General features: G+C 38.7%; 1 protein-coding gene across 1 annotated transcript in view; it reads right to left on the bottom strand.

Annotated features, from left to right (window-relative positions):
• The window catches only part of WDFY3 (WD repeat and FYVE domain containing 3), a 330,461-nt gene that overhangs the window by 119,309 nt on the left and 185,049 nt on the right, over positions 1–26,103 (bottom strand). Inside the window, 8 exon segments of the mRNA XM_078148340.1 lie at positions 365–369; positions 421–581; positions 8,745–8,976; positions 11,158–11,339; positions 19,874–20,092; positions 20,234–20,334; positions 21,187–21,418; positions 23,187–23,299. Of these exon segments, the coding sequence (XP_078004466.1) occupies positions 365–369; positions 421–581; positions 8,745–8,976; positions 11,158–11,339; positions 19,874–20,092; positions 20,234–20,334; positions 21,187–21,418; positions 23,187–23,299 (1,245 nt within the window).

The following is a 26,103-nucleotide window of genomic DNA, read 5'->3' as shown; positions in this document are numbered from 1 at the left end:
GTCCTTGTCTTCCCGGCTGGATCTCATGTAACCACACACTCCCCTAGAGTCCTGACTGTCTCAGACCATGAGCTACAGGGAAAGGGCTGATCTGCACTGGCCATGGAGAACTCTTGATATGGAGGAAATCAAAGGTCTCATCAAAAACAAACAAACAAAAACAAGCAATGCATACAGATGAGTAATTTTATTTTTAAATTCAGTTTTTTAAAAAACCAATATAAATTATAACTATTGGCCAGAATTCAGTTTCCTAAGTTAAACGATTTCGGGGTTTTTGGTCAATGGAAACTGTCATAAAGAAAGTAGTAATCACTCTATTACTGCCCCAAACTAAAATTCCAGAAGCTCTTTAAGGAAATACGCAATCTTTCCCAATATATGCCAACCACAGTTCATCACAAGATAATCCCCGCTTACCTGCTTGGCAATGGCTTTACTATCTAACTTGTTGTAAACTTTCCTTATTCTTGCCACTGTGAGAGAAGACGCTGAGACAGCATAGAGACCGAATGACACTTTTTCTTCCGGTACCAATGACACAGGGGACGGGATGCCGCTCTCAGATTTGGAATCTTTACCTTCAAAATAAGAAATAATGCACTCAAAAGCAGAATTAGTTATCTTCAAAATAAATACAGTGAGTGGGGCTAAGTAGAAATGTCCATCCTTAGTGTAGTTCAAGAAATGTGTGTTTTGGTCTTCACTTTGGTTTTCATTAAGAAAAGTTTCCCAGCTTATGTATATACAGGGAGTACAGCAGGGTAAAACACCTTCTCTCCCTTCCCCCAAGGGAAGTTCCAGGGTAACCCATACGACCACGAGGTGGCTGATGGGAGGGTGTGTGTGTGTGTGCGTGTGCGTGTGCATGTGCGTGTGTGTGTGTGGGGGTAATAGTTTCAAAGGCTTGATGGGAGGTGACAGGAATTTATTCACTCCAGCCCAACTAAAGGTGAGCCTGGATCTTGGATCTACCAGATTGCTTTCTCAATCATGGGACTTGCTGTTTCTACCATATATTCCTTCTGTCATCTGCTGTGTTTTTGTTCAGCTGCAGCAGCCCGTGGCACAGATTATCAGAGAAGCCAACCTACCCAATAAAATCTGCAGCAGCAGACAAAAACTCTGGACTGTTTCTGTTACTTGTGAGTCAGACCCCCAGCCATATCCAACAACAATAGTAAATACTACTCAGGTCAAGTATGACACACTGATTCACTCGCTTCTCTCTCAGCAACAGCTCCAGGCTCTCTAGATACGCGGATCCAGGCGAGTAAATCCCTTTCACCTTGCATGATGCTCCTGGCAGATAACGCTGGAGCCATGGAGATTACCTCCGCGTTTAACTTAACAAAACTGGTGAGAAAGATGCAGATGGCAACTACTCCAGCTACGTCCAAATCTGTTCTTCCAAGCTTCATTTTGTGTCAATGCTTTCATTAGTACAACGAAAGACGATACCGTAACAAAACGCCTATGATTTCTCTGATGTGGGTAGACCCTCCCTCTAGTGATGCAAATCATAAGCCTTCTATCATTTATTAGATGATCACTGGCAAAAAATGGATCATTCTGCAAGCAAATTGGTTTAACACCTCCGTCAGAGGAAAAACCTTGGCCCACATCAACTTACAAGTGAGCTCAAGTAAACATTTAATGACCAATTAACCTCTATGCTACTACACAACCCTCAGTAATAAAGGATCCACTTTACCAAAAGCTCTTTAAAAAAGAAAAAGACAAATATGGTCTAATACCAAACCAAGGAAAATCAAAGAGGAAAACGAGTTATAGATAAATTTTATGTATATTGATGCAAAAGTTTTAAACAAAATCCTGCCAAGGATATTATAGCAATAAGTCCAGAAAATAATTCACTATTATCAAGTTGGATTTATATCAGGAATTCACAGATGCTTCAACATTAGCAAAGAGAGTATTCAGTCATGTAAACAATAAAACCAAATTAACTGTTCAATAGATATAGAAAACACCTTTGATAAAATTAAGTGCTTACTTTAGTAAAAAAAAAAACCTACAGAACACATGCGCAGAAGGTATCCTTCTTTGCTGTGATCAAAAAAAGAAACCTAAAGCCAAGAGCTCCATTTGCAAAGGAGAAACAAAGGAAGCTCTCCTAGCTTAAAGAGGGATAAAAAACAAAGAGGTCTTTCCCATACCACCATTTGACAACATGAGCCTAGAAATGCTTTCTATAGTAATGACAAAGTTAAAAGCACTGGCACAAGTAATCTATTAGTTTCGAAGTATACCAATCAAGTTACCAGTGGGATGCTTTGTAGAACTACAAAAAACAACAAAACTCATTAAGAGTAACAAAGGTTCTAGAATCCTAAAGGAAATAATGAAAAGTGGGAAATGGGGGAAGACAGCATTATCACACCCTAAACTATATTATGAAGGAATAATCATCAAAACTCTTTGATAGAGGTTAAGCAAAAGAAAAGTAGTTTGGGGAACAGATTAGATGAGCAAGAAAGTATTAAGACAAATCGGATGTGTGACAAAGAAAAAAATACAAAATAAAGGGAGGAGAAGTACCTTATTTCACAAGAATTTATGGAAAAATTGGGAAGCAGTTTGCCAGAAATTGGGTTTGGACTAGCATCTTTTTTTTTTTTAGGCAATAGGTGTTAAGTGACTTGCCCAGGGTCACACAGCTAGTAAGTGTCAAGTGTTTGGTCTGAGGCCACATTTGAACTCAGGTCCTCCTGACTTCAAGGCTAGTGCTCTATCCACCGCACCACCTAGCTGCTCCCTTGGACTAGCATCTTACTCCCTTTGACACAATAAGCTCCAGAAGGATACTTGACATGAACACGAAAGGGCAAACAGCATAAGCAATAAACAAATAAGTGAAAATAGAAGGTGCTATCTTTTATATCTTCATAAAACTAAGTGAGATATTCTTAATCAAAGGATAGAGATGATAATAAAAGAAAAAATACACAATTTCAATTAGAGATAATTAAAAAGCTTTCACATGAACAAAATCGACTCCGAGGGACAAAATGGTGGCAGGTGGAAAAAAAGTGTGCAAATATACTTCATGAAAGTCTGATATGCTAGATATTTAAGTATATCAGAGGCTATTTTTAAACAGGGATTAAGAAACTTAGACTCAGAATGACCAAGAAACATTTTCCAAGACACACATAAAAGATCAAAGGTTATGAACAGTCTTCAAAAGAATATAAACTTTCAATAATTCTACTAAAAACGTTTAAGAGAAATGCAAATGAAAACACCTCTGAGGGTTCCCCTCATACTCAGAAAATTGGCAAAGGTGACGAAAATAGAGACAGGCCCCATTCAGGGGGCTGTAGAGGACAGGCACACTAAGAGACTGTTAGCAGATTTGCAAACTGGTCCAACCATTATGGAAAACAATTTGGACTGGTGTACCAGAGACCAAACTGTTCATATCTTAGATCCGGGATTCTCTCACTAGGAATATATGCCAAGTGAACCACAGACAGAAATGTGTAATATTTACCTAAATATTCACAGAAGCCCCCTTTTTGGTATAAAGGACTAGAAATGAAGCATCTACTCATCAACTGGGTATTGGCTGAATAAGTTGTGCAGTGTGAATGTGCCCATTACTGCGCATTAAGAAACAATTATTGTCAGAAATTCAGAAAAATACAGATACGGAATGAAAGAAGAAACAGAAATATACAGAAGGCTACAAAAACATAAAGGAAAAGAGTGCTGAGAGGAAGTCAGACTCTGAGAAACTGCTAAAAAATGTTAGAAACAGAGAAGAGGCAGACTAAGTTAACAACCATCTGTGAAGTTCTTACTACATTGCAGGCCTGTGCTAAGCTCAGAGAATATCAACTCAAGCAGAGAGGCCATTCCCTGCTCTCTGGGAGAAGATGGCCCGTCAAAGGAAGCAGAGAAGGCAAGAGGATCAAAGACGAAAAGCGGCTGAAGTTCAAGGAGGAAGTCCAAATAAAGTAACTGACCAAACCTTGCTCCTCTTGGCAAAAAGGCAGGTGATGTGTAGAGGGACCAGAGAGTGTAGGCCTTAGAAGATAAGGTCATATACTTTGTTTGTGCTTAGCTGTTTTTCCTTGTGACAAAGAAATATTCAATTCTAAGGGTAAACAGGTTAATCTCCAGAAGCGAATGTCATAAAAAACAAAGGTATCCAAAAAGTAACTTATTTAAAAAGAGGTTTCAGTTGGATCTGAGGAATAAGTTCTCAGTAACGGGAACTGGCCAAAAGTAGAATGACTGCTTTGGGGATGAGGGGATGAGAGGGAAGGGTGACACTCAAGCGGAAACTTGTATGCTTGTTTCAGAGACTCTAGGACCTAATCTGCAACAGGAGAGTAAGAGCAAAAAACTTTTAAGGAAAGGCAATGAGCCAAATTCTAGAGTTCTCTAGTAGAAGTAGAGTGTGAGTCAGTTACACGGAGCATGCACGTGCACACACGCACACACACACACACACACATCACACTCATGAACTCCTCTCCTTCTTTCTCTTGGCTGCCACTCTGGCTCAGACTTCACTTCCCTCCTTTCCAAACCTCACTCCTATAGCTAACTAATTTACAGTTCTATACTGAATCCCTTGTCCCGCGGTCTTAGTGACACCCATGCTTTGCTGGAGGATATCATGTAACTGAGCTGACTGGGTCCAATACAAATTTATGCTACTGATCCAATTTCAGCTGGGCCCTCAACTCAGCAAGCTTATTCTTTGACTCCTCCCTAAATGAACAGCTCTTCTATACTTCATACTGATAACTATTCCAAACCTTTGACATTATTCCTCATTCTCTCTAACTTTATTCCAGTTCCTGATGAAAAAGTCCCTTTTAAACCCCCTCCCCTTCTGCAGCAGACTGCCCCCACAATTCTCCCTACCTCTCTCTAAACTTCCACCTCTCCCTATCTCCTGGTTCCTTCTCTGATGCCTACAAACGTGCCCAAGTTTTTCTAACAATAAAGAGATTTACTGTCTTCCCCTCAAGCTATCCCCCAATCTTTCCACCATTTCACAAACTCCTAAGAACAGCTGTCTACACATATCTTTTCTGCTCTTAATTCTCAACTCAACTGCTTTTCAGGTATCTCAATCCAGATGTCCAGTAGACATCTTAAACCCAACATGTCCAAAACAGAACTTAGTATCTTTCTCCTTAAACCCTTCCCCTTTTCCTTTTACTGTAGACGGTAAACAGCATCCTCCCAGTCCCTCCTGCTGGCAGCCTAGGAATCTTCTTGAGTGCCTTACTCTCCCTCACCCCCTACATCCAAGCTGTTCCCAAGGCCTATCAATTTCCCCTTTGCATCTCTTTGGCCACTTTTCGCATACCCACTGTGTGAAATGGTGCCTGACACATAGCAAGGGCTTAATTAGTGTTTACTGACTGGCTGACAGACACCTCGCAACCAGACTTCCAGTCATACCACTAAAAAGAAATTACTCTGTCCAAGTAGTTTGTCTGGGACATTCTTTCCAACCCTCATTTCTTCTAAAACCATACTCACGTGACATTTTCCACATGGAGCTTCCACTCCTACTTACTTTACATTTATTTTCATATATTTTATATATATCTACTTATGTCCATTTTGTATTTCCCCAAAAGACTGCAAGGCCATGAAGGCAGAAATATTTTCACTTTTCCCTTTTGCCCCAGTGCCTCATCTCTAACCGCCTGTGGGACATTTCAAACTGGATGACTCAGAGAAATCTCAAATTCAACATGCACAAATCAGAACTAGTTATCTTTGTCCTCAAGCCCACTTCTTGTCTAAACTTCCCTATTTCTGCTAAAGGGAACACCTTTCTTCCAGTCTCTCAGGTCATAATCTTCACATTTTTCTCTACTTCTTACTTTCCTTCCTTCAACCCAAATATCTAATCAGGTGCCAAATCTTGTTGTTTCTAATTCCACGACACCTCTCATATTCAACTCCTTTTCTCTACTCATACGTTCATCTCATTTGTTTGGGTTCTCACCTCTAGCCTGCACTATTGCCATGGCCTCCTAATTGGTATCTCTATTTTGCTTCTTCCCATCAAATTTATCCTCAATACAACTAACTTACCAAGGTAATCTTATTTGACCCAAGTATGACCATGGCACTCCCCTATTTAATCAATTACTCCAGTGACTCCCTACTGCCTCTAGGACCAAATATAAATTATTCTATCTGGTTTTTAAAGCTCTTAACAATCTGTACCCAACATACCTTTCCAGGGTCATTATATAGTACCCTCGCCTTTTCCTGCATTTTTTGGTGCCAGTCACAACTGGCCTTTTCCTCTGTTCTTTTTAAATCCTACTACACGCTTATCACCTTGCTTTTCAAATGGCCATCCTCTGGTTTCAATTCCATCTTGCAGAATCCCTCGTTTCCTTCAAAATGCTGCTCAAGAACATTTTACATCAAGCCTGTTCCTTCCCATACCCTCCAAATGCTACTGCCATCCTTAACTACCTTGCATTTATTATATATTTACAAACAAATGTATTTATTATGTATTATTGTATAATAATTTGATACATATGTATATTCTACTTAATCAATCAATAAACATTAGTTAAATACCTCCTATGTGCCAGGCACGGTGCTAAGTGCTGGGGATAAAAAAAAAAGCAAAAGATAGTCCTTGCCCTCAAGAAACTCACAGTGTAATGGGAAAGACAATAAACAAAGCACGTATGTACAAACAAGCTAATATAGGATAAAAGAGTAAATAAATAAGAAGGCATTAGAATTAAGAAGGATTGGGAAGGTTTCCTCTAGAAGATGACATCTTGGTTGAGATCTCAGGACAGGAAGTCAGGGAAGTCAGTAGTCAGAGGTAAGAGGAAGAATATTCCAGGCAAGGTGGACAGCCAGACAAAATGCCTAGATCTGAGAGAGGCAGTGTCTGTTTCATGAAACAGCCAGGAGTTTAAGAAGACTGGAAAGGTAGAAGGGGGCTAGGTTATGAAGGTCTTTTAAGGTCAAACAAAATATTCTGTATTTGATGCTGAAGGTGATCAGGAACCCCTGGAATTTATTAAATAGGTGGTGGTGTATGACATGGTTGAATCTAGGCTTTAGGACAATCAGTTTAGTGGCTGAAGAGAGGATGGACTGGAATGAATAGAGACTTGAGGTAGGCAGACCCACCACCCACCAGCAGGCTACCATAACAGTCCAGGCATGAGGTGATGAAGGTCCGTACCAGAATGGCTGCAGTGTCACCAGAGAGAAGAGGGCATATTTGAGAGATGCTGCAAAGCATCCCATGATTGCCATGGGAGCTAAGAAACAGTGAGGAGCTGAGGATGCACCTGGTCTGTAAGCCTTAGGGACCAGGAAGATGGTGTTTCTTTCTTCCGTAACAGGGAAGGTAAGAGAGGTAGAGGGTTTAGATAGAAAGATAATGAGTGCTGTGTTCAGCATGTTGAGTTTAAGATATATACTGGACATGCAGTTTGAGATGTCTGAAAAGCAGAAAGAGATGAGAGATTAGAGGTCAACAGAGGATGGGCAGGATAGGAAAATTTGAGCATCATTGCCATAGTGATAGTAATTAAGCTGATGAGATCACCAATGAGGTAGTATAGCAGAAGAAGAGAAGAGGGCCTAGGTCAGAAAGCTAAGGAACAACTATGGTCTGAAGGCATAACCTGGATAAGGAACTAGCAAAGAAGGAAGAAAAAGGAACAGTCTGATAGGTAGGAAGAGAATCAGGAGAGTGTGTTAAGAAAATCTTGAGAGAAAAGATGGTTTTCAACAGTGTCAAAGGTTGTAAAAAGTTGAGAAAATGACAAGTGAGAAAATCATTAGATTTGGCAATTAGGAGAGCTTAATTAACTAACTTAATTTATGTAGCTTTGGAGAGTGTAGCTCTGCTGGAAAGATGAAGTTGGAAGCCAGATTGTAAGGGGTTAAGGAGTGAGAGGACAGAAAATGATGGCATTTATTGTAGATGGCCCTTTCAAGTTTAGCAACAAAGAACAGAAGAAATATATGATGAAAGCAGAGATAGAAGGAGAAACGGCTGTTTTCAAGGATGGGGAGACAAAGGCAGGAAGTAGGGAAGGAGTCAGTAGACAGGGAGAGATTGAGGATAAGTGATAGAGTGGGGATGACAGAGGGGTAAAAATGAATGAAACTGCTTGAGCAGGTAGAGGGATTAATCTTGGTAAGGAGTAATGCTACTGCATCATGTGAGATAGGTGAAGGAGGAGATAGTGGCAGAAGGCATCCGAGTCATATGAGATGGGAAAGAAGGGAGAAGTGGAGCTCACAGAAAATGGCCTCAATTTTTTCTGTAAAATATGAAGCAAGGTTCTCAGTTGAGAAGGTGGAAGGAGCGGGAGCCATGGAAGGCTTTAAGGAAGGATGAAAAGGTTTGAAAGAAACAAGAGAGGGAGAAAGAGAAAGACAGAGACAGAGAGAGACAAGACATGGAAAGACAAAGAGAAAAAGAAAGAGAGTTAGAAAGAGAAAAAGGAAGAGAGAGAGAGAATGAAAGAGAGAGAGAGAGAATAATATTCTTGTTGTTCTCATGAGAAGGGATTGCTTTATTCTTTGTATTTTTATTCCCAGTGCCCTGCACGCAGCAGGTATTAAATAAATGTTTGTTGGATAATTTTATAAATGTTTTTTGATTGACTGACAATGTACACAATTCATGAGGACTAGTTTATGAATCATTAAAAGGAGGAATTTTAGCTAAGAGGGACAAGGGTACTTACATGGGACATGTACAGCCTGAAAGCTTCCAACATAGTTTGGTCCTAGTTCATAAATGATATTAACACTTGAAATAGGCAAAACTTCTTCTAAGAAATGTGTGGGTCCCAGGCGCCATACTAATGAAGCAAGCTGGCGTTGAGCAGGTGGTGTGCCAATATAGGCATACACTGTGCTGACCACAGGTGGATTTGCAGAACCTGAACCCCCTGGAGTACTGTGAACATAATGAAGCTATAAAGAAAAATGAGAAGAAATGAATCAGAACAGAAGCAGGTATGCCAGAAAAGGAAAACGAGCAAGTTTAACTTATGCTATATATCTCCATCCCCCAGAAGTCAGTGGGCACCTTCATATTGTGCAAAAGTACCAAGTACAGCTAATGACAGAGGACAGAAGTCTGTGTGGTCTAGCAGAGCCTGGACTTCTGCCCTTGAGGTAGGGCCTGAGGCACTGGGGTGAACTGCTATCCGGCTCTTTGGTAACAGCCGAAAACAGAACAAGAAAGATGCAGGAAAACCACAAGCAGATTCAAGGAGAAGATGTGGTTGCAACACATATCATGTTCCTTTTGAAATTCCACTTAAGGTTGCAGCCAAAGATCAGCATCTCATTGGGGCACGAAGATGCAAACAATTCATGTTTTTGCTATAGTACTTAAGTATGTTTTAGTGTGAAAATGCAAATACACACACACACACACACACACACATATACACACACACTCACACTTACTTTCCAAACTCTTGTAACACCACATGTTTAATTTCAGATTTCAAGGCACACTATTGCTAGGTCTATATGATGCCAAAAATAATTTTCAATTGAATTTTAACAAAAAAGTCAATGGAATTGTAAGAGATATACAAAAAAAATCAGCCAAGTTGATTAAATTTTCCACTTTTCAATTTCAGTTTCCTGTAGTCATATTCTCAGAGAATTATTGAATAAAATCAGTATTTAGTTGGATTTATTCTATTAAAAATCTTTACACAATTTCTTTTTTTAGTCCAGCATATTTATTTTCGAGTTTGTACTTTATATGAGTGTGAATTCCAATCACTATGAGTCACCTACAAATCACACATAAATACCACAAAGCATCCTAAAACCATGCAGTTCTATAAACTGGAGTGGACTTGTATAAAGTCCCAAATACTTAAGGATACAGAAAACCATTTCAGAAACCTCAGTATGCCTGCTTACAAGAAGAAAGCACCTGGGTAAGGCAACATAGTAGAGAGCCACTGCTGAAAACTAAACACTAATTGATCTAAAAATCTACACTTTGGTTTTATTTTAAGCAGTAACATTAAAGATAAAGCTTAAACACAAAGAAAACATCAAACGATTGTATCTGGACAGCAATGCCAAAGTGACATTTTGGTAAAGCTCATACTGCGTGTCTATTTATTGAAGGAGAGCCTTTAACATGGGCTTCTGCTCTACTGACTCAAGTTTTTGTGATGAACAAACATGAAGAAATGACTCTCTATACAACTGAATCAATTCTGTGGCTCTGCAGACATGGTCTGGGGTGAAAACCTGTCTGCTTCTTATATTTCATTGCGGGGATCTCTGACCTCTCATAAGTATTTTATAAGTAATGAGAAGTGGGTGGGTAGTTACTGACGTCTTCTCTCTTGGTCACCTGCTGATGCTACTAATAATTTGATCTTTTTCACCATCTTGGAATCTTTCCCTCTGAGGCGGTTTAAAAATTCAGCCTTTATTAGTTAATATGTTAGCATTTTTAAAAGTTTACAAGCTAAGATGGTCATTTTTTAAAAGACATCCAAGCACAATGACTTTGCTCCTGAAAATATAACCTTTCCTTGATTTTTACTATTATACTCGTTTCCAGAGCTTACATAGGAAACATTACCCCCATCTGTCACATGATCAGGGTGTTAATAAATAAAATAATGCTCTGTGTATCCAAGAACCAATATGAAGGGAGAGATACAGACATGAAATGAGAACCAGAAGTTATTTATAAATAATATTCTACTACCCAAAGCAAAAAGCAGCACAACTGAAGGAAATAGTGCTGGATTGGAGTCTCTGCGAACTCAGGCTAGTCATTCAACCTCTCTGAAGGCGAAATTTCTTCAACGTGTAAAATAAGGGGGTGGGGCTACATGCTCCTTATGGCTCCAAAGCTACGTGCATCTGTAATAGAAGACAATAGGAAGAGAGAGACTCTTCCACATTTCTACACAAATCCACAGCCCACAACTCCATCCTTGCCCTCCAAGCTCTCCTCCATGTCATTCACCAATACGGTGACACACAGAACAGGGCAAATAAAAGACCACGTCACAAGCACTGCTGAGGTCAATTTTGGGCAAAATCACAATTTAAACAATAAAAAATTTTTATAAAGTGTGTAGGTATTTAGAAGCATAGACGTACCTTCACTGTATTGACAAGCTGTCCATCAAGATAGAGGGCAGCAGTACTGTTTTTCAACATGCCTTTACTCATTACTAGGACAAGATGATGCCACTGTCCCTCAACTATGAGGTCTCCACAGCGAAAGCGAGCGCAGCAAGGAAGAATTTCATAAAATGAGGATTCTTCACTGAAGTCATCAACTAAAACAAAAAAGAAAGCTTAATGGAACACTTATGCCAATCTCATCTCTGTGGTTTAGATCCATTTAAGGACTTTCTATTAAAGCAAATACATAAGGACATAAATGTTAAGTATCACTCTTCACTCAACATGATGATGCTGTCAGCAAGCATGTGATAGTTCCCAGATACTACCCAAATAATATGATACAATATTATACTACCCAAAAATTATACACTATATATAGTATTATATAATACTATCCAAAGATTAGTTTTTAAATAATCCACCTAAAGAATTTTGAAAAATAAAGAGGGAATTAGATCACACAAACTACTCAAAAGATAAGTGCTATTATTGTGACTTCATAAGAGTTTATTTTGCAAATGGCTATGAAGGGAAGGGAATAAGCATTTATATAACACCTACTATGTGCCAGGCACTGACTTTACAAATATTATTTCATTTGATCCCCGGAATAACCCTATGGGTTTCTTCATTTGGGCTTATAACAAAAAACTCTTAGAGTGATAAGAAACTTTGGTTTAATTTTCTTAAAATGTAAATGGCATTGAATAAGCTGGACTGCATAGCTGATCCTAGTCATGGAAACATCTGTAAGTACGTTGATAGCTTTTACTGAAACAGAATTCGTTACTCTTTTGAGAGCATTCATGTTAAAAGAAGAACAACTTACAAATCAAAGTAAAAGAAGAACTGACATTTGTAATGGTGACTTTTACAGATAAGGGTCAAAAGACATCTTTTATGTGAAATGCTGTGCAAATATTCAAGGGCCACAGGAATGACCACAACCACCGTTATCATCACTATCATCACTGTCATCACCATCATAATCACCACCACAATCATCATCCCATTTTTCTCATATTTTTGAAGAACTTCAGATAGAAATGATACTGAGGCAAGTAACCATCTTTGTATTATTAATTCACATTTAATGGCCAATGACCATTGCTCAAACAGAAAAATAAATAATTTCCAAAGCTAAATGACAGTATTAGAACCTAAATAAGAGCCTGCCTCTGAAGGCAGGCTTACAGAAAACATTTCTAGTAGCAGAGAAGCTTCCTTTTTGATCTCCTATTTATAATTTTAAAAAAATTCATGACATGCACCTCAGAAATTAGGTATATTTGGCATATCAACTTATATTAACAATAGATTTAGATAAATTCTTATGCATTAATATTACATTTGCATGTCTGTAAGCAACAGCTTGGTGTGCAGTAATACTGTGGTTACAGTACATTTTAATGATTGCATTTCTCCAAGATAGTTTGCGATCCGTATTGGTAGTGAGGAGATCTGTCATCTATTAGTGCATGAAAGATCACAGAATTTGAGAAGTGGAAGAGACCTCAGCGGTCATCTCATCTAACCCATACACAAAGGAATCCCCACTAGGGAGAGCTGGGTGGCACAAGGGAGACAGCATCAGACCTGAAGTCTGTAAGACCTATGCTCAAATTCTCAGCCACTTACTAGCTGTGTGACTGTGGGCAAATCATTCACCCTCTGCCTGCTTCCGTTTCCTTGTCTGTAAAATAATAATAGCACCTACCTCACAGGATTGTTGTGGAGACCACAATTTTAGAGCACTTTGCAAACCTTAAAGCATAAATGCTATTATTATCATTAATCAAAAAAATAAACAGAAAGTGGGCAACCAGCCTCTGCTTGAAGACCGTGAAGGATGCCATTCTAAAACTGGACAACTCTACTTTTTAGGCTAAAAAGAACAAAGTCTAATCCCTCCTCCACATGATAATCCTTCACATCCTGTAGCAATGCCATCACGTTCTCACAGAGCCTTCTTTTCTTTAGGCTTGTTACGGGCAGCCCTATAACAGGGACACTTAGCTTCTCTGGATATGGCTTGCCTCTGTCTCTAGGTGGAAAAGCATCTGGTCATTAGGGAAGGATATGGTGCAAGGCAATGTACGTATGTGGTCTTCAGAAATCCATCAAGTTGGGGCAGCTAGGTGGTGCAGTGGACAGAGCACAGGCCCTGGATTCTGAAAGACCTGAGTTCAAATCTGGCAAGAGGAGGTTTGAGGATGACTCCACTGTCCATCTCTGTAAAGGCCCTTTCCCATCCTGGCTGCTCAGTCTGTGAAGAAATAGTCACACACCAGCACTCTCTCCACTATAGTCTTGGCTTGGAGTTTTTTCAAGTTAAATAATTTACCATCAGTATGACAGTTGACCTTGATGCTGTTTTAGTCCTTGTCGATGATGTCTGACAACACTGCTAAAAACACCACACTAAAAAGCATAGGAGTAGGGGCCGCTAGGTGGCGCAGTGGATAGAGCACAAGCCCTGGATTCAAGAGGACCTGAGTTCAAATGTGGCCTCAGACACATAACACTTACTAGCTGTGTGACTCTGGGCAAGTCACTTAACCCCACTGCCTAACCAAAAGAAGAAAAAAAAAAGATTAAAAAGCACGGGAATGAGCACATAGCCTTGCTTCACTCCACTAGTGACTGTGAAAGTGTGAGAGCATTGTCTTTTATTCAGAACCCAGGCAATAATACCGTAGTGAAACTGATGCACAATACTGATGAATTTCTCCGGGTAACCAAATTTTGCCATGATCTTCCACTAGCCCTTATGACTGACAGTAACAAAGGCCTTGGTCAGACCAATGAATGTGGTGTATAGACCTCTGTTCTGCTCCTAGCATTTTTCCTGGAGCTGTCAGGCAGCATACACTCTATCGACCATTTGTTGGCCCTTTCTGAAGCCACACTGGTTCTTGGGTAGATGATCATCTAACCAAAGGATCAGCCCATTAAAGACTCTGGCAAGAATTTTGTCAGCAGTAACTAAGAGAGAGACCCCCCTGTGACTGTCACAGGACAACCTATCCTTTTCCTCTACAGAGATGGACAATAGAGGCATCCTCAAACCTCCTCTTGTCATATAACCTGGAAGATTTCAGTCAGCTTTCGTATAAACACTGGACTCCTTGCCTTGTAGGTCTCTCCTGGAATAGAAGCAGGACCAGGTGCTTTGCAATATGAGAGGCACCTAATGGCATTCAAAACCTTTTCTTCAACTGAAAGTTCAACTGGATAGGGACTGACTTCAATCTGAGAGAAAAAGCCAATGGCTTCAGCACTAGTTGATGCTGGTTTGTTGAGAAAGCCTCTGAGGCTGAAATGCAATAGAGTATGGATCAATTCTCTGCCACTTGTGCTAATCTTGGCCTGACGATTAACACCAAGAAGACAGAGGTGCTCCACCATCCAGTATTGAACCATCCATACACGGAACCATCAGTTTCAGAAAATGGAGAAATTTTCAGTGCTATGGATAAGTTCATTTACTTTGGCAGTAAACTTTCCAGGGATGTATACATAAATGATGATTACCAGAGCTAGCTCAGCATTTGGGAGGCTCTGAAAGAAAGCATGGGACAGAAGAGGTATTGGGCTGCCTACCAAACTGAAGGTCTACTACAGAGCCACTGTGCTGCCTTGTATGCCTGTGAAACCTGGACAGTATGCCAGCACCGTACCCGGGAACTGGATCACTTCCATTTGAATTGTCTTAGGAAGATTCTGAAGATCACCTGGCAGGATTAGGTCCATTCTCGAGCTGAACTGCCAAGCATTCAAACTTTACTGAAGAAAGTGCAACTCGGATGGGCTGGCCATGTTTGAATGCCAAATGTACATGTGCCTAAAAGACTATTTTATGGAGAACTCATAGAAGGTAAATGCTCGTGTCAGAAGCAGCAATATAATAACACTCTCAAGATGTCTCTGAAGAACTACAGAACTGACTGTGAGACAGGGAAGACATTGGCACAGGACCAGCATGCCATACTGCCAGACATCAAGGAAGGTGCTGTGCTCTATAGGCAAAGCAGAATTGTAGTAGTTCAAAAAAACCGTGAGATGCACAAATTTAGATACATCTCCCCTCCAAATGTTCATATGGACTATTTGTGTCCAACCTGACTCCTGGAGCCTTCTGAGCTTGTACTGGTCTGATCAGCCACAGCTGGACACACCATACCTTGATCCCACATAGTGATGTCATTGTGGTCCTCTCCGAGCACAACCACCAACCACATTCCCTCTCTACACATTCTCCACTTTATCAATATTATTCTTAAGCTAGGGTGCCCAGAACAGAATACATTATTTCAGAAGTACAATGAGGGCGGAAGACAGCAGAATTACCACCTTCTGTTCCTGGAAGCTTGTGCCTCTCTTAATGCAGCCTAAGGCTGCATTAACTTTTTTGGATACTACATCAAACTGCTGAAAAATATCAATCTCGCAATCCACTCAAATTCCCAAATTCTGTTTAGAACCTATGCCTATCAATGCATCCCCCATTTATATCTGTGGAGTTGACAGCACAAAATTCTGTAGTTAACCCTACTGAATTTCATCTCATTATATTCAGCTCAACATTATAGCTTGTCAAGATCATTATGGATTCAGATATCTGGTTTGCCTTCACAATGTTGTTACAGTATAGAACACTCTCCTGGTTCTGCTCACTTCATTCCGCCTCAGTTCATATATGTCTTCTGAGATTTCTCTACAATCACCCCTTTTATATTTTTTTTTAACCAGGCAGTAATATTCCATTACATTTGTATGTCATAATTAGCTCAGCCATTCCCCTAGTAGACAGCAACTCTCTTAGTTTCCAGGTCTTTGCCAATACAAAAAGAGTTACTATAAATATTCTAGAAATATGGGACTTCTTCCTTTTTCCTTGATCTCTACTAGGCCTAGTATTGTTATCACAGGGTCAAAGGATAGTCTCAACTTACTGACCTCTGGCCACAGTTCCAAATTGCTTTCAAGAATGGCTGAAACACCTCCTGGCTTCACCAATCATCAGTGTGTGTCTCTCGTCCTACATCCTCTCCAACATTTACCCTTTTCCTTTTTTTTTTTTTGGCATCCCTGCCAATCTAATATGTGTGCAGTGGAACCTCATAGCTGCTTTAATGTATACCTATTAGTGATTTGGAGCGTTTTTGCCCCATAAAATTTTCAAAAGCTTGGGTTACTTCTTCTGAAAACTACCTGTTGAAACTGGGGAATGACTCCTAAAAAAAGTGATCACTGCATTCTATATCTTGGACATAAGATCTTTATGAGGTTCAGAGAAACTGGGTGAATATTTCCCCCCAATTACCCATTTCCTTCTAATTTTAACCAAAATGGTTTTATTTGTACAACAACTTTTATGTAATCAAAACTGTCTAATTTGTTTTCTTTGATTACTTTTTTTCCCTGGTTTGTTCATGAATTCTCCCTCATTTACAGGTAGAAAAGGCTATTTCTTTCTTGTTCTTCAAACAGCTAGTACTAGCTGTTTCAATCTAGACTACTCACTTAACCTCTTTCTACCTTAGTTTCCTCAACTGTAAAATGAGGATAATAACTACATCGATCTCGCACAGTTGTGAGGACCAAATGACGTATTTGTAAAGCTAAATACAGTGCCTGGCACACAGCAGATGCTTAATAAATCTTGATTCCCTTTCCCTGCCCCTTTTGATACAACAATGATAGGTCCAGGTAACTGTGGCTCATTGATAATTATCCAGAATATTTTGAGGGCTGTATTTGTAACAAACGGATGTGTCACCCATGATTTCATGAAAACATAATACTTCTGATCCATAATCCCAAGCAGCTGACAATGCCTTGGCTAGGCAGTGGGTAGGTGCTAAATATTTACAGCTTGCAATGATATTCTACATAGTTTTTCCTGTTTCATTGCACAACCACAACTAATAATCAATTTTGAGCTCTATAAGGATAGGGATAGGAACTGGATCAGTTGTTACTTTGATACAGGAAACCGCGAGATGAGGAAATTTCTTCCACCAACCCAAGCCGACATCTGTGCTGCAAGTTATAGTCATGCCACACTGAGAAAGTCAGTGACTTGCCAAAAGTAACGCAGCCACTGAGCTCCCAGAAGGATGTGAGCCCAGATCTTCTTGGCTTTGAAGACATCTCACCGTCCATTACTCCATGCTGCCTCCTTAGGACAATGTCAGCTTCTGTGATTTATGGTAACTGAGATCTGATCCTGAAATGCCAACACAAACTTCCCATGTGACCCAACTGTTTGGTTGATACTTCTTTGTCAACACACTGTTGGCTCTGTTTTTGAGGAAGTCACACAGGAAGGGCCTTTGAATTCCATTCTTGGATTTTAAACATTAACAAAGGTTTAAAAGCTCCAGTCAAAAATAAACTAATTTCGGTTACATTCCACAAAGCCAATACCATACGACTTGATTGTTGCTTGGTGAAGTGATGCCTTCTTGTTTCAAAGTATTTCTCTAAACTTTTGGCCTGTTTATCACGCACTCTAAGAATGTGTATCACATGTCTTTCTCCTTTCTGGTCAACAAATGTTAATCTTTTTGTAGCTTCCTCAGTGCGACGGGCCCCGCATTTCCTTAATATTGTGTGAGTTTTTCACTATATGCTTTTCCAGTATGTAGTGGTTCATTCTATGGTCCCAAAGTGTACAGTAAAGATTGGTATTGGGTTAAGACCAAAGGTACCCCAGGAAGGGGCAAAAATATGATGAAAAAAGAGTTTTAGAGAAACCTTAGACGACTTGTATGAACTGATGCAGAATGAAGTACAGAGAACCTTCCTTTATGAAGCTGTTCCTCAGCCTCTCTCCTTAATGGTCTCATTTGCTATCATGTAGACTTTTCCTATTCACATATTTTACAATTTATTTTACATTTGTCTCTGTACTTGTCTTATCCTCTGCACTAGAAAGTAAACACCTTCCTTATGACTTGTTAATCTCTGCATCTTGAAACCTTTGCACAGAGTGCTACTTCAAAAACAAAACAAAACAAAATCTTCTCTTCAGTCATAGCCCTTGTTGAGTATGCTGTAGTGGGATTTATTTTCTTTTTTTAAAAAAATTTATTTTATTTTTAATTTGTGAAATAAAACAAGCATTTCTATAACATAGTACAATAAAAAAGATGATTGCACATGAAATTGCAAATCTACTATGTACAACTTGCTATTCCTTTCAAATATATAACAATTTAATATTTATTCATAATAATAATAATTTATAATCATATTCATAATAACTTAACAATTGCCATGTAAATTTCTGCCCCCCCCACCTTAGAGATGGCTACCATTAGACACAAGCAGTATATACATGTAAAATTATTCTATACATATTTCTATTTATCAGTTCTTTCTCTGGATACAGATAACATCTTTATTAATATGTCCTTTATAGATAATTTGGGTATTTTTAATAGATGAAATAACTTATTTATTCAAAGTCGTTCTTAAAACAACATAGCTCTTAGGGCATATAACATTCTATTGGTTCTGTTCATTTTGCTCTTCATTACTTCATGCAAGTCTTTCCAAGTATTTCTAAAATCACTGAGTTCATCATTTCTTATAGTACAGTAGTATTATGGGATTTGTTTTCCAGGTAGGAGTTCAAGTAGATGACTACTGAGTCCCTTCCAACTACTAAATTCTGGTTCTGTGATTCACAGGGCTTGCCTTCCCATATTTAGAAAGCCTTTACGCCACCCTCTTCCCCTCAACTCCCTATGCTGCTCTCTAACCCACATAGCTGCCTACCACCTAGGACACACCTGTGGACAATGATAACCTACCTGAACTCATTTTGTAATGATTAACATACTCCCACCCATCCCTGTGATTCTGAACCCCTGGTTGTCATGGTTCAAATCTCTGTTTTCTATCTCCACACCCCTCATTGTAATCCCTCCAGTCTCCCACTCTAAAGCTGTCTAGCCCTTCCACGATGCTGTCTGGAATGCCTGCTTCATAGATAACAAATGAGATTTTATCTTGAACTTTTTCCTTCCTTATTCTCTCGTAATAACTCTGCTCCCCAGGCTTCCCTCTCTCATACCCCTCCTGCCCTGACGTGCTCAATGTGTTTGTGGTAAGGGAGATGGAGGGGAGGAAGTAGTTTGAATAACTCCTTACTACCCAATGCCACTTTAAGATTTTCCTTCTACTACCCAGTAATCCCCATTAAGCACCATCAAAAAGTGTGGCTCCTCAGCAAGCAAAGTCAATCTAAATTCATACATACCTGATAACCCTCTCTTCAATTCTCTATTTTGTTGTTGTTGAGATGAGTTGAAATAACAGAGAACCATTTCATATAGTCTTAATGATACTTTAATTAATATGATTCATGATTACACTTTAATAACATGGGATACTTTGTGAAAACATTAATGACACTTTGTGAAACCCAACCTTATTTTTCTAAAAGATTAAAAGCTGGATCTAGGGGGCAGCTAGGTAGTGCAGTGGATACAGCACCAGCCCTGAAGTCAGGAGTACCTGAGTTCAAATCTGGCCTTAGACCAAACACTTGACACTTACTAGCTGTGTGACCCCGGGCAAGTCACTTAACCCTAACTGCAAAAAAAAAAAAGTTGGATCTAACAAAATCACTTTATTTTTTTCCCAGGACTCAAAGGAAAAGAAAAAAACTTACTATAATTCTGGAGTAGTTCCTCTTTAGTAGAAACAATTAGGGACCGGTCTTTTGCTGACAGTACTATGGCAAGGCACACATAATGTTGCTCAGAAGAATTTGCTCGCCGCACAAGTGTCAAAAGTCTGACTGGGTGGTTATTTGGAGGTGAACTAAAATGTTCAATACAAAACCAGCTTGAGTAACTTAATCCAGATGGAGGAGGGAAGAATCTTTCACCTGGATGGGGTAGAAGAGATACATATTTGGGGGAGGGGGAAGAGAGAGAGATTTATACATATTTACGGATGACACAGTGGAAAAGTTTGGAATTATAAAAAATAAAATCTCATAAACCCAAATGAACTAAGTAGTATTTACCAGTTCCAATTCCACTGATTACAGTACCATCAGCGAGACCTGTTGTAGCAGCATTATTTGTAGGTGCATTATGAGGTGCCAAACTGGGCAGGAACAGGCAACTATTAATAATAAAAAGAGAAGAAACAAATACTTTAAACAGAAACATACTCTTCTATCTCATCATTGGTTTTGTATTTCCCAGCTAAAGATAACTGTATATAATGAAATTGTCCAAATTAAACAGTCTGCCTGCCACACTGTGGAATGGAGTTGACCCTGGCTTCTGAAAGGCCATATAAACAAAATATCATATGTCTGTTGTCTGAGAACTAGCCTAGAGGTGCTTATCACTAGGGAGGGGACACAGAGCTACAAAATTTTCAGCCACAACAACTCATAAGAACCACACACTGCACTACTGAGGCCTTGTTTGTTTTCTGAGTGTTTAAGAGAAGACTCCAATTGATGAAATTATGAAGCCTTGAAATATTAAGACAAATCCTATTCTGTAGCCTTAGCATGGCAATGACTCTGGTTCGGAGGGAAAGGTCAATAAAATGTAAGTTCTGGCACATTCTACAAACTTGGGAAGGCTTTCAGTAGGGTTCCGGTGACAAATTGTGTTTGCTGTTTGAGGGTCAGCCTAGGTTTAGAGAAGCTTATCACCAGCCTCTGATGATGGCTACTGTGGCCATGAAACAAGTCAGAAGATTACAGATATATAGCAGGAAAGGATCTTAGATGTCGGCCCCCGTTTCTTTGTAGATGAAAAACTGAAGCTCAAATAAGTTAAATGGTTTGTAAGTATAAGAGGCTGGATTTGAAGCCTTCATGACTCCATGATTTCATGACAGTAGAGTTCAGCACTCTAATTACTATGCCATGCTCTTTTTAAATGGATAAATATATGCAGACACACACATATCTAGAGAACGTTATAAACGATGATGGAACTTAAATAAAGTACTTACCCAAATCCTTCAAGTGATGTGTCAAATTCAACAAAAGCAGGAGTAACTGATGATCCATGCAGCCTGATATCATGTGGGGTTGTCATTGAGACTAAACACTTTACCCTAGTCAAGGGTACGGTGCTTCCTTCTGCAGATTTTACCAAACTCTTGCTTATCCGATAGTGGTTATCTTCATGTAAACTAAATACATTATCAGAACCCAATCCTTCAACAGATGTTACCATACTACCTATAAGGAAAGAGTTTTTTTTTCTTTTTAATAGATTTTTATTTATTTCATTAAATATTTCCCAATTATAAGTAAAAAAAAATCCAACATTAATTTTTTAAAATTCTGAAATCCCAATTTTCTCCTTCCCTCCAGCTACTTTTTTGGTTTTATTGTGTCTTAATATTTATTTTTTAAAATAAATTTCAGCAAGGCCAAGTGACTTGCCCAGGGCCACGCGGCTAGTGAGATGGATTTTCACCCAGGCCCTGTCTCCAATTTCAGCATTGTCTTCACTAAAAAACTATCTGTTCATATAAACTTACTATTAAGTTTTAATACATTATAATTAGATATTGTGGTACCTAAAATATTATGCTCTTAATCTGCAAACATGTTTATACAGATTCTCTTTGAAGATAGAGAAAATTAGATTTACAAATATAAGAATGACAAATGAGTTGAAAAATGACTAAAACCTAATGTTTTATTACCTGGTCTATTATTCTTACTAAAATTGTCAGTGAGAAGAGGACAAGAAATTTTATTCCTGGTTACAGCTTTCTTTTCCTAGAACTAATGGGATTCAAAACATAGATTTAAGTATTTCTGTTAACATTTAACTATCCACATATTTGTTAAAGCAAAAAAAGATATATAAATTTTCCTATGATACTACAAATGAAATATAATTAGTTCAAAAATCTGAAATTTCAAAAATTCTTGCATAAAGCCAATGGTATCCATTGTCAGAGGAGTCACATCTTAAAGTGTCAATATCATAAACATCAGATTATATGTGTTTATATTTCTAAGCTAATCTTTAATATTTTAGGACTTTTTAGGATTTTTTTAAATAAAATAACAGTGCTGGATAAATGGCAGTTCTGATAGGAGGAAGGGAATTAAAATATATATATATAAAACAAAAACCCCCAGGTAACAGACATTAGTAAATAGACAGTAATAAGAATAATAATAGCTAAAATTATAGTGCTTTATGATACACTTTACACATATTATCTCAGTTGAGAGCTCCCACAATTTCCAATTAAATCACAAAGTTTATGGAACACAAACACTATGAGTTGCTGAGGCTAGTAATATCCACAACACAAAAGGAAGACTTAAGGAATCCTGATTTCCTGCCATGACCATATTATTCCTGTCTACTCTAATACCTACATTAATTTCAATCCATTAAAAAATTATTAAAACACTAATTGTAGCACATTTCATTTTAAATTCATTCTGATTACTAATGGTCCTGGAAATAAAATTTTAATATAAACAATGAAAAGATGACTACTCAGTCAATTTAACAGAAGTGGCTTCCATGTAATGCAACTCAAATATTTCCAAGAAATGAGTTGTTTTTTTCCTATTGAGCAGGTAGGAAACTCCAGCAGACAATGGTAACAGAAAAAATTGCCACAAGTATTTGCTTTTTGCATCAGTTTACCCAATGGTATCATAATGTTACTGGTGAAAGTCTAAGTCAGAGAACATCAAAAACTCGTTTCTGAGTATATCACAGCAATGAGAATAGCCAGCTGAGCCGATTCATCATTTCAAGTGTTGTGGAATTGTATTTTGTTGTTGAGACATCCATTTTCCAATTATCTGGAAACATCTCATTTATATATAGCTCCTTGTATTTCAATAATGCCACAAACATGACCTGTTTAAGTATTTACCTACTTACCAACTACAGTCATTCAACATATCCAGGTGAATTATCAAAAAATGATATGCAGAATGTAAAAGAGCAAATTCAGATGTCACTTACCTCTCATCTCTGGTTCATAACTTAATGAACTGGGTTTATGGATGCGATACTGTTTTAAAAGTTTTTTATCCCAGGCACCACAATTTAAAGGATTTGCCAAACGTAAAAATTCCCTAATAAAGAAAATCAATTAAATGGAAGTTTAGTGAAAATGCCATGGAAAAAACAAAAATCAGAATTCAGAACATCGATATGGAAATAATGTAATTTATGTCAGCCATGCCTCCCACTTCCTCTTTTAAAGTTTTATTGATATGTTTGTTTTTGTAGCAGTTACTTTCCAACAATTCTGGTCCCTACAGAACTGCCTCTTGGAACAAAAGGAATAGTTACACAGAATAGACTGACACATGCACAGTGTTTGATAATAGAAACATTATTCTGCACATGTGGTTCACTGCTTCTCTACCAAAAAGAAAATTCTACTTTATCCTTAATGCATTAGAATCAATGTTAGTCACTAAATTATTCTGAATTCTGAGGGCATTCATTCTTGTTTTATATAAATGAACTCATTGTTTACACTATTGTCTTAGTTCCACTTTCTTTACATAGGTTCATTCGCATTTATACAAATTTTCCTGAAAGACAGAAGGAAACAATTATTTATTGTCTGCTTTGTGTCAGTCACTGGTGCTAAGAGTTTTACAAATAGTATCTCGTTTAATCCTCACAACAACCCTGGGAGGTAGATGTTATTATCCCCATTTTACAGTTAAGGAAACTGAGGTAGACAGGGGTTAAGTGATTTGCCTCGGTTCACTTAACTATTAAGTATCTGAGGCAGAATTTGAATTCAAGTCTTCCTGACTCTAGGCCCAGAGCTCTACCCATTGTGCCACCTACCTGTCTACTACTAAATGGCTTACTACTCTGAATTTTTCATATCTGTTGTTAATTCTAAATAGGTTTAAGAAAGACTTCACTTTCATTTTAGAAGATGTTTTGCCAGTCCTTTATGTTTTTCATTTATCACTTTTCCATATAAGTAACCTCATAAAATCAAAGGAAAAATATTGCTTATAAACAAGAGAGTACTTTGAAAAGGCTGCGTTACATAGGACCCTATCCAAGTTGTGTTCTATTGTATTGTATTAAGAGTGCTTCTTTTAGCATGCATGGCTGGGTACAGAAAAGTCCTTTTCAATTACTGTTAAAACTGTTGCTCTGTCATTTCAGTCCTCTCTGACTCTTCATGACCCCATTTTGGGCTTTCTTGGCCAAGATACTGAAGTGGTTTGCTATTTTCTTTTCCAGCTCATTTTACAGATGAGGAAACTGAGGCAAATAGGATTAAGTGACAGTTAGTAAGCATCTGAGGCCAGATGTGAACTCAGGAAGATGAGTCTTCCTGACTTCAGGCCCAACACTACCCACTGCATCAAAATGAATAGTCTAAATTACATAGGGATTTCTGTACTCTGTACAGGGCTAACAAATGGCCCGCTAGCTCTTCTGAGGATTCACTGACTTTGCAGAAATCTACAGAAATCTGTAGAATCTATAGAAACCAAAAAATATGTTACTTGTTTCTTTCCTTTAAATAATTAACACTGGGGACAATCTTTTGTCATTTCATCTGACTCTATGACTTATGACCCCTAACCCTGTTCTTCACCCTCATCAAGACCTCTAATACTTCACCCAGGCAAACACCTCTCTACTGACTATACTGTCTTTCCTTCCCTATCTAGACACCCTGGTGAACCAGATCGACACTATAACCATTGCCAAATCCAAGATTAATCTTGGATTAAACCCCCTCCCCCATCCCCCATCGACCTACTTCACTTCTATTTATGTTTCACTGATGGGAGCACAAAAATGTAGATGCACAACAAAGCTGTGTTATGGAATCTCAGCTGGGCCCTTGTTACAACCACCTTCTGCACCTTCGTAATTAATTCACTACCCAACTCGCCACAACATTATAAATCTCTTCATCCTTCTTCAAGCCTCTCCTCCCACTCCCCCTGCCTCCCCCCACTCCCAGTTCCATCTTCTGCCTTCCTCATCTGACATCACTTGGATGTCATGCCCTAACATCTCCCCCTTTACTCCTGTCTCCCACAAAGAAGTGGCTTTTCTTCCTGCCAAGACAAGCAAATCTCTCTACATGGCCCCTGCCCTCTCACCTACCTTTCCCTTACTACTAAACCCTTGGCTATCTAGCTTTCAAACTCAGCATTCAACTATGATTGCTCCCCCAAAGTTAACAACACTCTCCTAATTGCCAAATTCAGTGGCCTTTCCTAAACCTTCATCCTTCTCAACTTTTATCAACTACCATCTATCTCCTCTCTAGGTTTCTGGGACCCTCCTCTCCCTCCTACCTGTCTGACAGCTCCTTCTCTGTTTCCATTGCTGCATCTTTGTCCAGTTCACACATATACATATACATATGTACATTCAGGTATGGATAGATAGAGATCCCTAAAGGGATGTTATAAGAATAAACACATACACACATATAGTTGGAAGACAGTGTTTTTGCCTTTCTTAGTGCCTAGCACAATACTTGGCACAAAATACATGTTTGATAAGTAAGTATTTCATTATTAACTGAAGATTTAATGACAGGGAATTGACCAACATCTGGATCAACTGACTCCCCTCTCGCTTAGTTCTACTAAAATTACTCATGATACAAAAATAATGAAGGGTTAGGGTGTTAAAGGGACTGCCTAGAAGTGTCTCCACTGCGCTCCCCTTACCAACTGTAAAGTTTAGATAGAATTAGAGGGCAGCTGGTCACTGGCTGGCTCAAAGATTAGACGCATTCCTGGTAAACCATCAAGGAGCAAGACATTTGCCCCTAGGGAATGAATCAAAACAAGAAAGAGCTCTCAAGAACATAGTCATGGTCAGTGAAGAAGTGCCTTGTTTATTGGTAGGTGAAGCACAGACAGGAATAGGC

This window comes from Phascolarctos cinereus, unplaced genomic scaffold, assembly GCF_003287225.1.
Source record: "Phascolarctos cinereus isolate Bilbo 61053 unplaced genomic scaffold, phaCin_HiC Scaffold_9;HRSCAF=440, whole genome shotgun sequence".
Lineage (NCBI taxonomy): Eukaryota > Metazoa > Chordata > Mammalia > Diprotodontia > Phascolarctidae > Phascolarctos > Phascolarctos cinereus.
Note: the sequence above shows the minus strand (reverse complement) of the source record. Positions and strands in the feature narration are given on the sequence as shown.